This window comes from Cibotium barometz, chromosome 16 (genome assembly GCF_041138505.1).
Source record: "Cibotium barometz isolate CiBa-2024 chromosome 16, ASM4113850v1, whole genome shotgun sequence".
In the NCBI taxonomy this organism is placed as follows: Eukaryota; Viridiplantae; Streptophyta; class Polypodiopsida; order Cyatheales; family Cibotiaceae; genus Cibotium; species Cibotium barometz.
The window spans coordinates 36,120,401-36,137,902 of record NC_141061.1 but is presented as its reverse complement, the minus strand read 5'-3'; the positions used below and the strand labels follow the sequence as shown (position 1 = coordinate 36,137,902).

Genomic DNA, 17,502 nt, shown 5'->3' with positions numbered 1-17,502 from the left:
TGACATTACCCCCCCTTAAGAAGAGTTTTCGTCCTCGAAAACAAACTGGGGAAACCTTTTGGAAATTGCACTACGGTGTTCCCAGGTAGCTACCTCCTCATCCCTATCTGTCCATTTAACAAGTACCTCTCCTGGTACACTTTATGTCGGGTTTGTCTGTCACGATACTCTAGAATCTTTTCAGGTTCATGTGGTATCTTTGGTGGCTCTATCAAGTCCACCAAAATCTGTGGAGAAACTACGTTCTCTAACCCGTGAATTGATTTCTTCAGTTTACTGACATGGAAGACAGGATGGACTTGAGAACTCTCCGGTAACTCAAGTTTTTATGCTACGTCCCCAATCTTCTTAAGGATTTTAAAAGGATCACAATATCTCGGAGAAAGTTTATTACACTTTCCCGTTTTCATGGTTTCTGACTGCGCAGGAACTTTGAGGAATACAGTCACCTTCTTCAAAAAGGTCACCTTTCTACGTCCTTTATCCGCATAAGTTTTAGCGCGATCCTGAGCGCTACGAATGCTCTCACGTGCGGCTCTCTCTGAGCATATCATTCATATCTTCAAGGAAGTCCTTGACAGATTGAATTTTTTCCTTTTCTAGGCCTACGGCCATCGGAGATCTCGGCTGGAATCCATACATTAACATGAATGGTGCTGAGTGCTTGGAGCTATTTTATAGGCAAACTCCAATGAGGGCAAGTACTCTTCCCAATTAGATTGCTTCTTACTAACATAAGAACGTAACATATCCTCTAGAATTTGGTTAACTCTTTCAGTTTGACCATCAGACTCCAGATTATCTGCCATACTCATACTCAGAGTAGTATCCAACTTTTTGAAGACTTCCCTCCAAAAATGACTGTTGAACTTTCCATCTCTATCCGACACTATATCTGCGGGCAAGCCATATAGCTTGTAGAGATGTTTAATAAAGAGTTTTGCCAACTCTGGCGTTTTTACTGTTTTCTTGGTGGCAATAAATTTTGCCATCTTGGTTAACCTATCCACCACCACCTAGACCAAGTCATTCCCTCGACTTGTCGTGGGTAAACCGGTGATGAAATCCATGGAAATGCTTTCCCATTTTTCTTGAGGAATGCTTAAAGGATGGAGCAAGTTCCCAACCTTTAGCCTTTCATGCTTATTGACCTGACACTTATTACATTGCAGCACATAAGTCTGGACGTCCTTGAACAAACTAGGCCAATAAAATTGTCGTTTGACTAGTGCATAGGTCTTTTGTATCCCGGGATGACCAGCACTTGGACTATCGTGACTTTCTCTAAGAATGCATGCTCGAAAGTCACCAATAGTTGGTACACACACCCTACCCTTGTAGAGTAAGTACCCGTCATCGTCAATGGAGTAGTTAGCATACTTCTCCCCCCCCCCAACGAAGTTTAGCATCATCCTTTGAAACTGTGTCGAAAAACAAAGGTGATGAAGGGCCTACGTCTGAGCTCTCCGGCTCAAAACTATACCCCGAAGACTCGGCTAGCCTCTCCGGACTAACTCTCGCTTCGATACCCGCCGCACCTACGGCTAGTCTTTCCGGACTAGCATTACGTGCCGACGAGGAAGGTGGATGCGGCTGTGACAAAGTGCGTACGCGTACAGCACGCCAGACCTCTGTAAAGACAGGATCATGCTCACACAAGCCACGGAGTGATTCCAAGAACTCATTCTTGAAAACCGTAAAGCTTAATTCATTAATTTGTGGCATGCGGCTAAGCGCATCCGCCACAACATTATATTTACCCCTTTGGTAGCGAATCTGAAGGTCAAACTCCTGTAGGAGCTTCGCCCACCGAGCTTTCCGACCTTTCAACTTGTTTTGACTTGAAAGCCATGTCAGGCTTTCATGATCCGTACGTACTTCAAAAGTGGCACCATATAAATAGTGTCTCCACTTTTTAAGTGCATGTACGATGGCCAGTAACTCCCGCTTGTAAGCCGAGTAGTTACGCTGAGCCCTATCTAATTTTTGCTCTCAAATGCAATAGGGCGTCCCCTTTGCAAAAGCACGGCTCCAATGGCCTCACCACTAACGTCTGTCTCCAAGACAAACGGCTCAGTAGGGTTAACTATAGTCAAAACAGGTGTAGCTGTTATGGCTACCTTAAGTTTTTCGAAGCTTCTTTTGTTGGTCTCCCTCCCAACATATATTCTTTGTTTTTGTGCGCAATTGATCCATCAACGGGACTGCGATCTTCGCGTAGTCCTTTACATACTGTCGGTAAAACCCCGACATGCCAAGAAAAATCTGTAGTTCTTCGAGATTTTTCGGGGCTAGACACTTGAGAATAGCTTCCACTTTCTCAAGTTATATCCGCGTACCATGGGCGGATATAATGTGGTCCAAATAGTGAATTTCTCTTTCAAAAAATTCACATTTGCTCTCCTTCGCAAATAGCTTGTGTTGTCACAATAACTGGAACACTAATCGCAAATGTGCCAAGTGTTCTTTACGCGTTTTGCTGTACACAAGAATATCATCTAGGAAAACTACTACGAATTTTCCTAAGTTTGGACGTAAAACACTGTCCATCAGCGTCATAAAAGTTGCTGGAGCATTGGTTAGCCCAAACGGTAAACCAAAAACTCAGTGACCGAATCGTGTCGTCCTGAATGCTGTCTTTGCAACATCCTCGACCTTAATTCTAACTTGATGATACCCAGATCTCAGGTCTATCTTAGAGAAATATTTCAACCCATAGAGTTGATCAAACAACTCGTTTATACGTGGCATAGGGTACTTATTCTTAATCGTGACTTGATTAAGAGCCCGATAATCTATGCACATGCACATAGAACCGTCTTTCTTCTTTACCAGAAGAATCGGTGATGCCCAAGGACTCAAACTAGGGCGAATAAACCCTTCTCTAAGTATTCGGTCAACTGCTTTTCCACCTCCTGTGCCACGGAGTGGCTCAACCTATAAGTAGGCTTGCTTATTGGTTTGGACCGAGGCATAACTTCGATGCCATGGTCTACTTCCCTTGATGGTGGTAAACCATCTCGAAGCTCTGTAGGAAAGACATCTTGAAATTCCTGCAAAGCATCTACGTACTTTGTTTTTAGAGTCTCTTTTGCCTTGGACTTTGTTGTTTCATCATCACATGCATGCCAAACAGGGTTTTCAAAAAACAGTGGGTCTCTTCCAAGGCTTTGTTTTCCATGTTTGTCTACGCAAACATTACTTTCAGTTTCAACTACGGAAACAGAATTTACAAGAGGGTAACAAGCGTATACTTGTGCTACCTGGCCACTGCGGACCGCGTGGCATAACTCGAGCGATGATATAAGTGGTGAAAAGGGGACACTACGGTCTCCCTGTAGGGTGATGATATTACCCCCAGACTCAAACTGTAATGTGTTGTGTAAATAACTCCGAACTAGGCTAGGACCGAGGCTATACAGCCATTCCCTGCCTAAGTAAACATCTGCTCTAGCCAAATGCATGACCTGGAAGTCAAGCACGGCCTCACAGTCCTGCATGATCAAAGGGACTCCCAAGACCACGGTATTCCATACCTTTTTATCATAACCATTGGCCAAACCAACGGTATACTCATGATCACTTGCGGTCTCTTTTAATTTCAACTTCTTGACCAATGAATAGTTCAAAAAGTTATGGCTAGCCCCATCGTCTATAAAGAGTGACTCTACGGCCACCTATGGTGCCATACATGCGCACCATGTCATGCGGACCAACACTAGGCTGCCACACATAGCTGGTGTCACTGAACAAGTGTGACGCTCGTCACAATGACTCACAGTAACCTCTCTGAACTCTCCGGCACTATGAGGTAGCATCTGCACCGTGTGCAACTGCCTAGAGGATTTACCATCGCTCTTAGGCGCCTTGCCACCACTAGTGCTTGCTTTTAATTTTGGGCAATCAGCCTTGTTGTGCCCCACTTCATTGTAGTTGAAGCAACGATTTTCCTTTTGTGCTTGCAAGTACTGCTCCTTTTTGTGGGTTTCAGAACTTCGTTTTTTCTTGAAGGGTTTTGGTTTTTTAAGATCAATGATTCCCTGACTCCCCTCCGTCCTCTCCCCTAATTTTTCACTACGGAAACCCTTTCTTTTAAACCCCGATCCCTTTTTTTTCTTTATCCACTGATCTCCCTGCCCCATCTCGCGCACCACGACGCTTGATGTCATCATAGATTTGCGCATACTTGATGGCCTGAGAGATGTCCTTAGGCTGCAAGGGCTCTACATACTGAAGATAATCATTTGTTAGGCCTCGTTTGAAGCCCCTCAATGTTTGGAATGCATCGATTCCCTTCAACTTGAGTATGAGTTCTTTGTAGTCAGAGAGAGGGTCTTGTGTTCTATCGAACACTTGTCCCACGCATCCCAACTTCTCTCTTCTTCATTGCTTAGCAAAAACTCCTTTCGAAACATTGTTTTAAAAGTTGCCCAAGTGGTAGGGCGAGTGGTAAGACTCATCCACCACCACTGGTATGCCTTGCCAAACAATAAGAAACTAGCCTCTACGGGCTGCACATGACTAGGCTGCTTACGCAACTCATGAATGTCCGACCATTTCGCTAAGAACATATTAACAGAATCCTTGTTACGCTCTTGTTCCTCGCCGCCAAAACTAGGCAACTTATTTCTCTTTAAGTAACGCCGAGGCTGCCTCCACGGGCGACCTCGCACGCATTGCGGCCTATCCTCCCCGCGCCGGGACCACGGGTGAGGCTGCGCTCACGCGTGTCACAGGCAAGCGTCTATCACGAGAAAGAGGAGAAGATGTCGAAATAGCGGACAACACATCTAGGCGTGTGGAGATGCCCTGCAGCATCGTGACAACGTCATCCTGGTTCTCTGTAAGGTCGTCAATTGCGTGTTAACATATCTAAACATCCCACTAGAGCGCTCCATCTCCGTGAGGATGTCGGCAGGGTCAGTAAGGTACTAGTCAAAGTTGTGGTCTGCCAAGAGGTCATTGTCCCCCTCGGCGACGTCAGTGTCCATATAATGCAGCTCATCGGCCGGAGCGGGGTCAGCCAGGTCGGTGGCCTCTACGGGCATGCCAAGGTCAAGGGCAGGGTCACGAGACATGGAAGGCGCCTGCGGGTCACGAGACGTGCCCGGAGAGCGCCCCTCCGAATGGGAGACAGCCTGGCATCTATGGTCAGCCAACTCGGTCGGGGTAAGGCCCGCGACTGAGGAGAGAAGTCCTGAAAAACCTACCGGACTAGTGGGTGGGGACACACTGGGACGACGGGCAGACATTTTTATTTACTTGCAAAGTAAACAATGCAATAAACCAGAAATACACAACAGTAACAGTAAAAGAAAGAGTAAGCAAACAATTTACAAGGCACAATGGCCTTCGACCACTTGCTCTAGGCACTACGGCCTAGGAATTTCCAGGCGCTACGGCCGTATGTTTTCTCCGCTAGGTGCACACGTGCAGTCCAGACGTGCTGGATGAAATTTCCTCTAGGCGCTACGGCCATAGAAGTGTTCACTAGGCACAACGGCCATAGAACGGCTCTCTCTCGAAGGACTCGGCACTACGACCGTGGGATTTGTCTCTCTCTTAGCAGCACGCGGCGCTACGGCCGTGTGCGGTGGGTCTCTTTCGTGGAAAACGGGCACTACGACCACACGGCACGATGGCTGTGTTGGGTTTGTCTCGTGGGGTGTACCGTTGTTTTGTGTTTTTTTTAAAAAAGTAACGGGCCGGGCCGGTGCTCGCCGCTTCGGGCGTGGCCGCCCGCCCGTGGGGAGTGTCCACACGGGGCCGAGTCTGGCGCCGCCGCTTGGCTGGCCGCCGCCGAGTTGGCCGTCGCCGCGCCTGGCTGGCCGCCGGGCTAGCCGCTGGGCTGGCCGCCTAACGCCTGGCTCTGCCCGCCGCCGCTGGGCTGGCCGCAGCATAAGGGCTGGCCGCCTGAGCTGACCGACCGCCTGGGCCAGCGGTGGTTTTCGCCCCCCCCTCTGCACAACGTAGGCTAGCGGTGTCCTCCAGCCATTGTCTCACAGTCGAGGGAGAGAGAAAGCGGCCAGCAGGTCGTGTCTTTGCTCGCTGCCTCCCCCAAACATTGCATTACCAAACGTTGCAATGATACACAAGTCGTGGGGCTGGTCTTTGCCCCCCCTCCCCCACACACAGATAGAGATAGGCGATTTCTCTCTCTACCAAACGAATTCGATTCGAAGTCAATTTCAACGCAGAGAAAAAAAAACAGAACGAGATGCTTACTTGCAATTCGTATAGTTGTGTGAGACGGGGGGAGAGAGAGAGAGAGAGAGAGAGAGAGAGAGAGAGAGAGAGAGAGAGAGAGAGAGAGAGAGAGAGTTCTTCCCTTCAATTCTTCCTTTCAATTCTAGGCCGCCTCCCTCCACACACTCCATTGGAGATAAGGATGAGAAGATGAATGGTTGAAAACCATTGAGTGGGCTCCGGTCCCCTGGTCACGCGCGGACCCTGACGACCCCATCGAACCGACGCTCTGATACCAGTGTTAGATATCCGTAACGCCGCTACGGGCATTACCACAGGAGGGGATGGCCTTTGGCTCACCACCCAGCCATAGAGGAAGAATGAGGATTGCCCCTCATCCCCCAGGCTATATAGTGTGTGGCATGTCGTCCACACTAGCCTGGCCGCCCATGACTCTGCATGGGTGTCCTCTCCTCCACTGAACCCCGGACATGGCTAGCCGGTCTGCCACCGTCGGTCAGGCGTTACAGCCTACGTGACACCATCCATTTCTTGGCAGTAGCTTCACTATCAACTTGGGTGACGCAAGAACACAATCACTATTTAAAAGGGGGTATGTAAACCACTCTATAGGTTAACATAGTTTCACCCTCCCGACCTACCCACCATAAGGCACTTTGCCGTCTTATATGCACGAACTGACACTTATATTTAAGACAACCCTTGAATATATAAAGAGGCCTTACCATACACTTAATATCAAATAGGAAAATTCTATGGACATAGATGCTCAGGACTAGTAATAGAGGCCAGCCCTTTTTAATTTCGACTCGCCTGTGAAAACTAGTCAGCTGTATATAAGTCACACTAGTCAACACGGGTGAAAACTAGTCACTTGCATATAAGTCATTTTTTACAATAAGCAATATAGATTCATTTCCTTATAATAGTTTACTTGTGAGAGCTCTCCTTCTTCCCTCTTCTTTGCTTGCTCATATGCTTTTGAATTCATGCTTGCTTGATGGATGCATGACTAAGTAGGTTTTATTATAGGCTTCACTCTTTGATTAGCTTCTTCTTCCCTTTCTTTTTTTGAGAGAGAACCATCATGAAGGATCATCTCTTCTTGTCTCCATATAGGCATTGATAGCCCTCCCTTCACCCCTTTGGCAAGGAGCATTCGTTCCATGATAATAAACTCCCAATTTATGATTGTTAGTTGTTTTAAAGAAGAATTTCTTATTAGATCTCAACTTGCATCATGCAAGTTTTATGTGACCCCCCACAAGTACATTGAAAGAGATTATCATCCATGGGAGGGGTGGATTGTGTGACTATGGATTGCATCGTCATCTCACAATAGGTAGCATAGTTGGAAAAAAGTACCATGATGCTCAAGGTCTCCTTAGAAATGACACGGAGATTTTTTGATGTGTGTGTGTGTGAGAGAGAGAGAGAGAGAGAGAGAGAGAGAGAGAGAGAGAGAGAGAGAGAGAGAGAGAGAGAGAGAGAGAGATTTGTTCAGAGAGAGGGAGAGAGCTATGTTGTGATGTTAACTGGTGAGAGACAAAGGGTGGAGGCCCTTTATAAGAGGAAGCCCCATGCATGCAAGCTAAAAATAGGTCACTCTTTTTAGCTTGAATGCATGCTAAAATTAGGCATATGTTTTCGCATGCATAGTATTGAATAGAGAGAGCAAGGGGCATATATGATTAGACCACTTAATTGAGACCATGGAAATGTATAGTGCTCATTGAAATACACTTGATTTGAAAGATATAAAGTAGAATCCCATTTCAAAAATTTGATACAACCATGAAAATGTGCTTGACCAATTGTACTAGATTCCACAAATAGTGTTAATGTGTGCTATCATAAGGAAGCAAGGATTGTTCTCCTTGTACCAAACATCCTAATAAGGTTCTCCTTTTTAGGATATGGTTGATGCAACATATTATAGTTTGTGTTTGAGCCAAAAACGCATAGGAACAAAAAGTAAAGGTGCTTGCAAACAAAATAAGGCTTCCCCTCCCCTAATCTTATTTGAAAATCTAGACATATGCATGCAGGGTTCTTTCCAAGCATAATTCGGTACTTTTCACCACGTACTACTGATTCTACCATCTCTAGTAGAAGGAGCTCATGTTCATCACTTGCCTTAATGATATTATGTTCATCACCTACCTTAATGATATTATGTTCACAAATAGTAGCATTTTAAGTAAGTGATGTATCTCTACGCTTTGCTGCCGTCTCTAAAATCCTTGATCTATATCTTGATGACCTTTGACCTACTACATTTGGACCACCAATGTGACCCCTCTAAAAAAAAAACCTGCACCCTCCAATTCTATAATCTCATCATTGGTAAGGATTCCTCTTTGAATAGGCCATATGGTAGGAGGTTTTTACTGGAGCATTGCAAATAGAGTTATAAATAGCTACACCCTCTAGCACTCTAATCTCATCACTGGCAAGGATTGTTCCTCTCTAAATAGGCCATATGGTAGGAGGTTTTGTTGGATCATTGCAAATAGAGTTACAAATAGCTCAAGTGTGGTCAACACTGTCATTGCAAAACTACATGAATTGATGATGATGACCTACAGAGAACATTCCCTCACACCATAGCACTTCATGCATATGCATTTGTCTGCTCACAGAGATGTCACCCGACTACTCCAGCAAATGCTCGCTTGCTGTAGTGATTACTCCAGGCACATTAGCTCTCACAGTGATGTCTCACAGTGATTACTCCAGGCACATTAGCTCTCACAGTGATTACTCCAGGCACATTAGCTCTCACAGTGATGTCTGCTCTCACAGAGATGTCGCCCGACTACTCCAGCATATGCTCGCTTGCTCTAGTCATTACTCCAGGCACATTAGCACGACACAACCTTCTTAGTCGTACACGCATTCGGCCTTCGTTCAACTCCACCCGAGAGGAATCGACAAGTCAACTAGCTCCGCTAACAACATCCCAACATGCCTTCCTTGGCTTTGATACCATGTTGGAAATTGGGATCCACTTCCCGAGCAGTCGCCCATCGCAGTAGTGTTCTCACGACGCGGGCCACTGCGCGCTTAACCTCCACCACTCTAATCCCTTCCAAGCCATGAAAATTGGTGGAGGAGGGATGATATTGGCCCTAGTCTTCTATTATTTATGTATGATCTCATTATCCCTGGCATTATGCATGTGGTATGTAGACGAACATGCCATGAACTTCCAACAAGAGAGAGACATTGATAGAAAACTAATGAAAGAGAGAGACATTGATAGAAAACTAATGAAAGAGGGGAGGAGAGAGAGTTAAGGGTGATGGAGACAAAGGAGGGAGAGAGGGAGAAAGAGAGAGACATGGGAGAGAGAGAGAGAGAGATTAGGGAGATGGACAAGGAGAATTGGGAGGAGAGGGTGAGAGTGATCATGCAAGGGAGGAGAGGGTTAGAGGGAGAAAGAGGAGAATTGGGAGGAGAGGGTGAGAGGGTGAGAGAGAGGGAGAAAGAGGGGGACATGGAAGAGAGAGAGGAAGACTCGAGAGATGATGAGGGAGACTTTGGAGGAGAATGTGAGAACTTTGATGCAAGGGAGGAGAGAGTGAGAGGGCGACATACACAGAGAGGGTTAAGGGTTATGGAGAAAAAGAGGGAGAGACACGGATAAAAAAAGGGAGAGACACGAAGATAATGTTGAAGGTTAGCTAGCTCAAGAGTCACTCATTATATATCCAATTTTCTAGCTTAACGGATCCATCAATGCTATAACTATAAAAAGCAATGAAGATAACATGCTACATTCGGTGCACAGACATTGATCAAGGCAAATGAAGAAGAATTAGGATGGTTGAGTGGTAAGGTTTTCATATTTTATCTTTGTAATTTGATAAAAATGTAAAAATTGATTGATAAATACAAGTAAGAAAAAAATGGAAAGAGAAGCGGCTCATAGAGATTTTAGGAGAAGGCAATTCCAAGGTTGGTCTTCTATCAAACGATATGGAAATGGAATACTTAGTAACAAGTGCTCATAGTAGGAAGGAAATCTATAAGGAGAGGATGTTAGCAATATGGAGTGGGAGCATGCAAGTGTGTGTAGTCCTACATGAGTATCTTGTATATATAATACAATCGTATTATACAAATGAGTATGCACATACTTTCTTCTTTTTTCTACAAAGTACAATACAAAATTATCATGGTGACAAGGGTGGCACTTTTGTGTGGAGAGCATAAACATGCAAAGAAAAACAATGGATTGATATGATAATCAACATTGAGGGTATACATATTTATCATCATAATAGATCTCTTGCCCACCTTTAATAGATAACTTGCTCACCTTTAATAAAAAAATGAAAAATAAAGCTTACAAATATAAAAACACCTCTAATACTTGCATGCATCTTGCTGCTAGCAAGAATGACATGTTTAATTTATGGAATCATTAATAAATTTGAGCATTGATAGGAGAGAGAGAGAGAGAGAGAGAGAGAGAGAGAGAGAGAGAGAGAGAGAGAGAGAGAGAGAGACTCTTATGGGTACCAAGACAAGTGCTTATTATATTGCACCATTTAATGACACATAAGTCATTGCAATGCAATGTTACATTAATAAAACATAAAGTGTTGCATTTAAACACCTCTTTGGTCGCTCCAAGAGCCACCAACAGCAAAAGTGTTCAATGAAATACATGTAGCAATGCATGCCATTTTTTAAATGCTTTCGTTTGTACTTGCCTCTAGGGTAGCTTGAAGGAATATATGTAATAATGATGGCTCTCGTCGATGAGACAGGGTAGGCCTAGCAATTTCTTGGTTAGTAAACTAGAGTTTTACGTGACAAATGACATGCCGTGCAATTTCTTGGTTAGTAAATTAGATTTTTACGTGACACATGACATGCCGTGCAGCTTGTGCATAGAACACATTAGAAATGATATGCAATGCATTGTGGATGACTTTGGGGAAGTATATACATATGAAGGATGACTTTGCTACATGCTTTTTCATAGAGAGTGTAAGGCTTAAATCTTGGTGATGAGCTAGGGGTGTGAAGGTGTGATATGATGTGATATCTCTTGGAAGCTAGAGTAGGGGAAGGGTGATACAAGAGCTCGAAGAGACAAGAAGAGAACTCTGCTTGAGAGGAGGCAATCTAGCTCAAAAAGTGTGAAGAGGCATATAAAGAGGCTAAACCATGGTGAGGATCACAAGGGTGGTCAAGAAGAAGGGAAGCTCGTGAGATAGGCAAGAGCTCCAACAAGGGGGGCATTGATGTAGAGGGCGGGTTCAGACTGTTGGTAGTTGGAACGGTCGTCCGCATACTTGTCGGAATTGTCCGGGCCGCCCGACACAGCGCCCACCAGCAGGTTAGGGTTGGCCTGTCTGCTCCCAAAGTACGCAAATCCATCTTTGCAGCCAATGTGCTGTGGGTGCGACCCCATGCATGGTAGCGATGAGCCCCTGTGGTGCAGATACTGTGGATACTTGCTCCCATAGCCCACCATGTACGACATCCCCATTTGATTCTCGCCCAATATATAATCCACCTGATTTCATCAACCCATCATCCAACCCAATATCCTCAAATCATTCAATTAGTTATTATCCTTCTGTCACAGCTACAATGCATTGCCAAAACAGAGGGTAACCTAATCTGGGCACGTTAAGACTCTAATCACCTTTACGCTACCTAATTAGGTTACCCTCAGAGTAATTCATTTCACCAATTTAAGATTGGCTCTAATCACCTTTAAGTTACCTAACTGGGTTAACCTCAGAGTAATCGATTTCAGTAATTGACTCCAGCAAATTAAGACTGGGTATGTACCCAGTTAGATTAGCAATTGATTGCGCCTGCTGGCTCTAAATCTCACCTTTAAAGTCACCTAATTAGGTTCACCTCAGTCTCAAGTAATTGATTTCAGCTGGGTAAGTACCCAGTTAGGTTAACAATTGATTTCGGCAAATTAAGGCTGGGTATAATCACCTTTAAGTTAACCGATTAGGTCAACCTCAGAGTAATTGATTTGGGCAAATTAAGACTGGTTCTAATCACCTTTGAGCTACCCAAATGTTAGGATAAGCTGAGAGTAATTGAGTTGTGCAATTAAAGACTGGGTCTCATCACCTTTGAGTTAGCCAACTAGGCAAATCTCAGAAGATTTGGTTGGGCAAATTAAGGAAGAATGAGGTTAACCTCAGAGTAATTTCTCTGGGCAAATTAAGAGTGGATCTAATCACCTGCAAGCTACCCAATTAGCGCCTCGGAAATTAAGTTCAAGTACCTGGTGTTTGGCAAAAACCCATAACTGGTGGGGATGGAGAAGTGAAGAACCATGGCAAGACACCATGCCGGAGGCCTTGGACAAGTATTTCCCATAAGTGAAGAGAAGAAAGGCTGCAGAGGTAGCGTACTGCAGGTTCTCATCGTCTCTCACAAATAGGAGTCCTCCTACACGACAAGATAATTCATGTTTATCATCTGCTGCTAAGACGATTATTGTATGCTGATAGCTTTGAGGTTATAAGAATTTGGTTGTTATCTTCAATTAATGAGATTACTTAGTGTTGAATTAGCTGCTAATTGCATTGAATTCACCTGGCGTGGTAGTGGTAGAAGCTTGCTGGGAGTAGTATGGCACGTCGGGTAGTATTGAACACACGAATTCATCTGCGAGATCTTTGAATGCTTGCAAATTGTATTGCAATCCATTGTCGCTTTTGCTAGCCTTGTCCAAGAAAATCTAGGCGACGTAAAAATTATTAGCTATTATTCATGCAGTTGATCGACTAATCTTTAATTAAGAGTAAACATTCATTATAACTCAAATCCCCCCCAAAAAAACCAATAGTTTTAAGAAGTACATCTCTTAAATTATTCTCAATGAAGTAATCAAGTCAAAATTATAGCATCAAAGCAACTTAATCATTTTTAAGAGTTCGACTATGAGCTTTACGTTGAAGTTTGATGCATTTAATAGACAGATAATTCTAGGTTTAGAAGTCAATTAAACCAAAGCAGTTAACTTAACATAGACGATAATCCTAGTAAATTAACAGCACAAGAACCAGTTATCTCCTTACAAAAGTGAGACAATTCTGCCATTCACATGCAAATTAAAGTACAGAATAATGAGAAGTACATAAGTGTAGGAACTTATAATCAGCTCAAAAGCCTTTGCATGGCACTGTGCAAATAGAATAATAGCAGTAATATCACATGCAAGAGCCTGTGCACACATGCCATATAGTACTAGTGTAACAGCATAATAATGCCACATTGCAGCTTTGAAAATTGGAATCCCAAAGGACCAAAGGCTTTTTTTACAGTTGAAATATGCTTGGAATTTAACTAACTCGATGTACCTTTTCTGGGGTTCTTAATTTAGCACATGGAAGCCATATATTTGAGCCAAAAAAAACCCCCCAAAAAAGGCTAGCCTATTACTACAATAAAAGGATATTTTTGTTGTTAATTGTTGTGTATTGTTATGGAAACCAATTTGTGTGCTATCTAGTGAGAAATAAACTTTTTTCTAACCATATGGAAAAAACAATTATAACCTTCAAAGTTCAAGCTCAATCGGCTTCTATTGAAAAATTCCATAGGTTAACTGGTTTTATATTTAAAATTTCAATCTTTACATTAAAGGCTAGGGAATTTCAACTGTTGCTCCCACTTTGAGCCTTGAAAATTACACTAAAGGTTGGTTTTATTTGAAAATTACACTAAGGACAGCCCAGCCTGTACTTCAAATTATCGCCCTTTGCTAGGGGAGAATGTTGAGGAAATGTTTGATTAACTCAAATGTATGGCTAGTATTAATTTATGATTCTAAAAAGTTGTTGACATTTTAGTTTATAATCGTGTGAATCATGCATGCTTAATCAAATTTATGCAAAAGTATGGCAACTATGACTAGTATCACATTTATGATTCTATACAGTCGTGGATTAGGTCATAATCATGTGATTAAACATGCTTCATCAAAAATTTTGGTTATAGGATTGATCTATCGTGTAAATTGGTTGATAGTCATGTGAACTCACACTTGAAGCAGTTTTCGCTATGATTATATACCATTGTGTCTTGTTTAAAGTATGCTTAATCTATGCTTTAATTATGTAACTGCGGATTGTGATTAGAGAATAGTCATGAAAAGATTTGCGTGATCAGGATTATTATATACCTCTGACAGGAGCACATGGATGCCGGCGTGCTTGTCGTCCCAGCTGAAGGGGGGGCTGCTCTCTGACAGCTGCTCCCTGTTGTTGCTGATGAAATTCATGTACACCTCCTCCCTAGACGCTTTGTACAGCCATGCAGCCCCCCAAAGCAGCTCATCCTAACAAAGCAAAAGAATATTAACACCATTATTGCTCTTGTTTGTACAGTCAATTTTACCTTTAATAGTACTGCTTTTGTGCTGATCAGTTGATGGATTAGGCAGGATTTGATGATTTAATTGCCCCTTAGATTGAGTGATTCAAACGCACTTAAGGAGGTCTGTGCGTGCGTGCGTGGGTGTGTGTGTTAGAGAGAGAGAGAGAGAGAGAGAGGGGAATAGCTGATTGTTGATGAGGATGGAGGTTTATAGTTGCTTAAGCAGCCGCTAGAGACAATTAGGATTTCAAATCACCCACATTTTCATGGATTAATCAACCCAAAAGTGAGTTTCAGCAGCTAATTCTAATGAGTTCTCAAACCTGATAGCCAGAGTAAGAGCAGTAATAAGGGCAGACAGCGTAGCTGAAAGCGTTGCTATAGCAGCCTCGATAAGTGTCTGCAAATTTAAAAACCTGGGAAAAGATGATCGCATTAGGTGTGATTAATGAAGGTAATGTAATTAACAGAATAATAACGAGGCGCTGTGTAGTAGTACGCTGCAGGTACCCTGATTGCGTTGGCTAAGAGGATGGAGGAGTAATTGGGGTCGCAAGCTTTGAAGGCGAGGGAGGCGGCTGCGAAGGCCGCAGCTATCTCGCCGGCGAGGTCCGACCCGGGCTTGCTCGCGTCCACCCAGTACACGCTGCGAGGCGTGTCCATGTCCTCCGGCCTCTCCCAGCATGCATGGTCCGAATTGGGATCGCCCACCTGATCAATTAAAAAAAAATGAATTATGATCTCAGTACTCAAATCAATACGGCGTAATTAGACACTAATTCTATACTGCTCACAACGTAAGCTCACTAATTATTCGATGCATGCAACTTAATTATAACCATGCATAATTACCTGTGTGTTGATCCTCTCTCCCCCCCCTCTCTCTCTCTCTCTCTCTCTCTCTCTCACACACACACACACACACACACCCACCACCCTTGAATTAACTACGCAATTATCTGTGTGTTTAATGACTAATCCCCCACCACGGCCCCACTACCAAATCGCCACCCTGCAAAACCCTAATTAAGTTTTGCAACACCCTAATTAAGTTCTCAATTAACTCCGCCCACACCAAGTTCATGCATAATTAGCTGTGTGTATGACAACCCACCTCTCTCTCTCTCTCTCTCTGCCCAAGGTTCTCGTTTTGCAAATGGAAAACCAAAAAAAGAGAGCATTTAAACAAAAAAGAAGAGCATTTAGCTCATCAAATCAAAATTGATAATGAATGCATGGACGTCTGCGGTGCTAGTGTAGGCGACAATTAACCCCATATCTATCGTGTCGCCCTCACCTGAGCATAAATGACATCCGGTTTACGTGTGGTTTTGAGGAGGTAATCAGTTGCCCAGCGTATGGCCGCCTGTGCGTTCTCGAGCTCTCCTGCCGACTCCATTTGGACGCCATACTCCACGACGCTCCATGAGAGCATGGTAGTGGCAAAGGCCATGGGGAAGCTGAACTTCACACCATCTCCAGCATCATAGTACCCTCCTACCAGGTCAACCTACAAGATACACACACAGTTTGGGCAAGATTATCAACCATCAAAACACACACACACACACACACAAGTGAATAAAAAAAAACTCCATGATTTGCTTGCAAATTTTGCTTAACTACCACCTGCCCTTTCTATTGTTGAAATAGAAGAAGAGATTAAGATTAAGGTGCTGTATCTTTCTAAATTAAAAGAACCCACATTCTCCAAGAGCCCATCATGCAATGCTGAGTCTCGCCTCCAAGTGAGGCGCTGGTTTGAGGGGAGCTTTCCGGAGCGTTGCCCTTCAAAGAAAAGTATGGACTTGGAGAGAGCCTCCTGGTAGTTTTGACCGCCCATTGCTTTCCATGCAAGCACATGATGATTCTCAAAACCGCAAAACATGAGAATCAACAACACAACTGATCCTAGCAGCAGCTTGGGGAATTGTGGTCTAGCAGCAGCAGCAGCCATAATTGATCTATTCAATTGGCTTGTTTAACAAATGGGTTGAGCAGCAGCCATAATTGATCTATTCAATTGGCTTGTTTAACAAATGGGTTGAGCTTGATTGATGGTGGTGGCGACTACCCTTTTTATAGAGCCTTAATGGGCAAGATAGCTGGGGTTTTGCTTTGAGAGACAGGGTCAGTGACTTTGCAGTGGTGCGTGCCCATCATAACTAACACCTTCAAGAATCATGGATTTCCAACTGAATTAACTTCCCCTTCCCCAATGTGGAGCCTCGACTAGCTACTTGCCTTCCATCACACTCCACCTCCTCTATACCTTCACACCCAACCTTACATAACACCACCACCTCACGCATACACAATCTTATGAAATAAGGGCCATTATATGGGACAAATTCATGAAGGCCTTCCCTACTTCATGTGAGCACCGCCCTTAGTATGGGACAATTCATGGCAGGCTCAGGCTCAGGTACATGCACGCCAGGTGAATAGCAAGCACCTCCATGTGAGTGACAAAAGTTACCCATGTGCTACCCCTTGCATATCCTTTTACCTTGTCAAACCCACCCTCCTCATATCACATGATCCTACTTACTTTCTTGTGCCCTCATATCACATGATCCTACTTAAAAAAATCTGTGTTTGAGTTAGAGTTGAAAAACTCACCACCTTACAAAAAAAAAAAAACTTGTGCTTCAGTTAGAGTTGAATTTTTTTTTTTGGGTGTGTTTGAGTCGGAGTTGAAAAGCTTACCAAGTTGCAGAAAACATCAACTAGAATGAAGTGTGTTGGTTCATGGTGGGTAGAAACGCTAACATGGTTTACATCTCATACAAAGAGCTCTTTTAAACAATTATTTTAATCAATACTAAGAAATGGGCTTTGTTTTAAAATATTTCTAATAAGATGTAATCTAGTATGTAAAATAATCTCATGGCTTTATTAAGAACTCACATTAAACTCTTAACT

General features: G+C 43.6%; 1 protein-coding gene across 1 annotated transcript; it reads right to left on the bottom strand.

The window, feature by feature from the left end:
- Nucleotides 1-10,729: 10,729 nt before the first annotated feature.
- Nucleotides 10,730-16,879, bottom strand: LOC147630594 (endoglucanase 1-like). The gene is made up of 8 exons (XM_086810523.1): nt 16,283-16,879; nt 15,875-16,087; nt 15,088-15,288; nt 14,901-14,993; nt 14,384-14,539; nt 12,793-12,937; nt 12,479-12,645; nt 10,730-11,740 (listed from the first exon to the last, which is right to left on the bottom strand). The coding sequence occupies exons 1-8, from the start codon at nt 16,532-16,534 to the stop codon at nt 11,411-11,413; spliced, it is 1,557 nt and encodes a 518-aa protein (XP_086666649.1). The 5' UTR covers nt 16,535-16,879; the 3' UTR covers nt 10,730-11,410.
- Nucleotides 16,880-17,502: the final 623 nt, after the last annotated feature.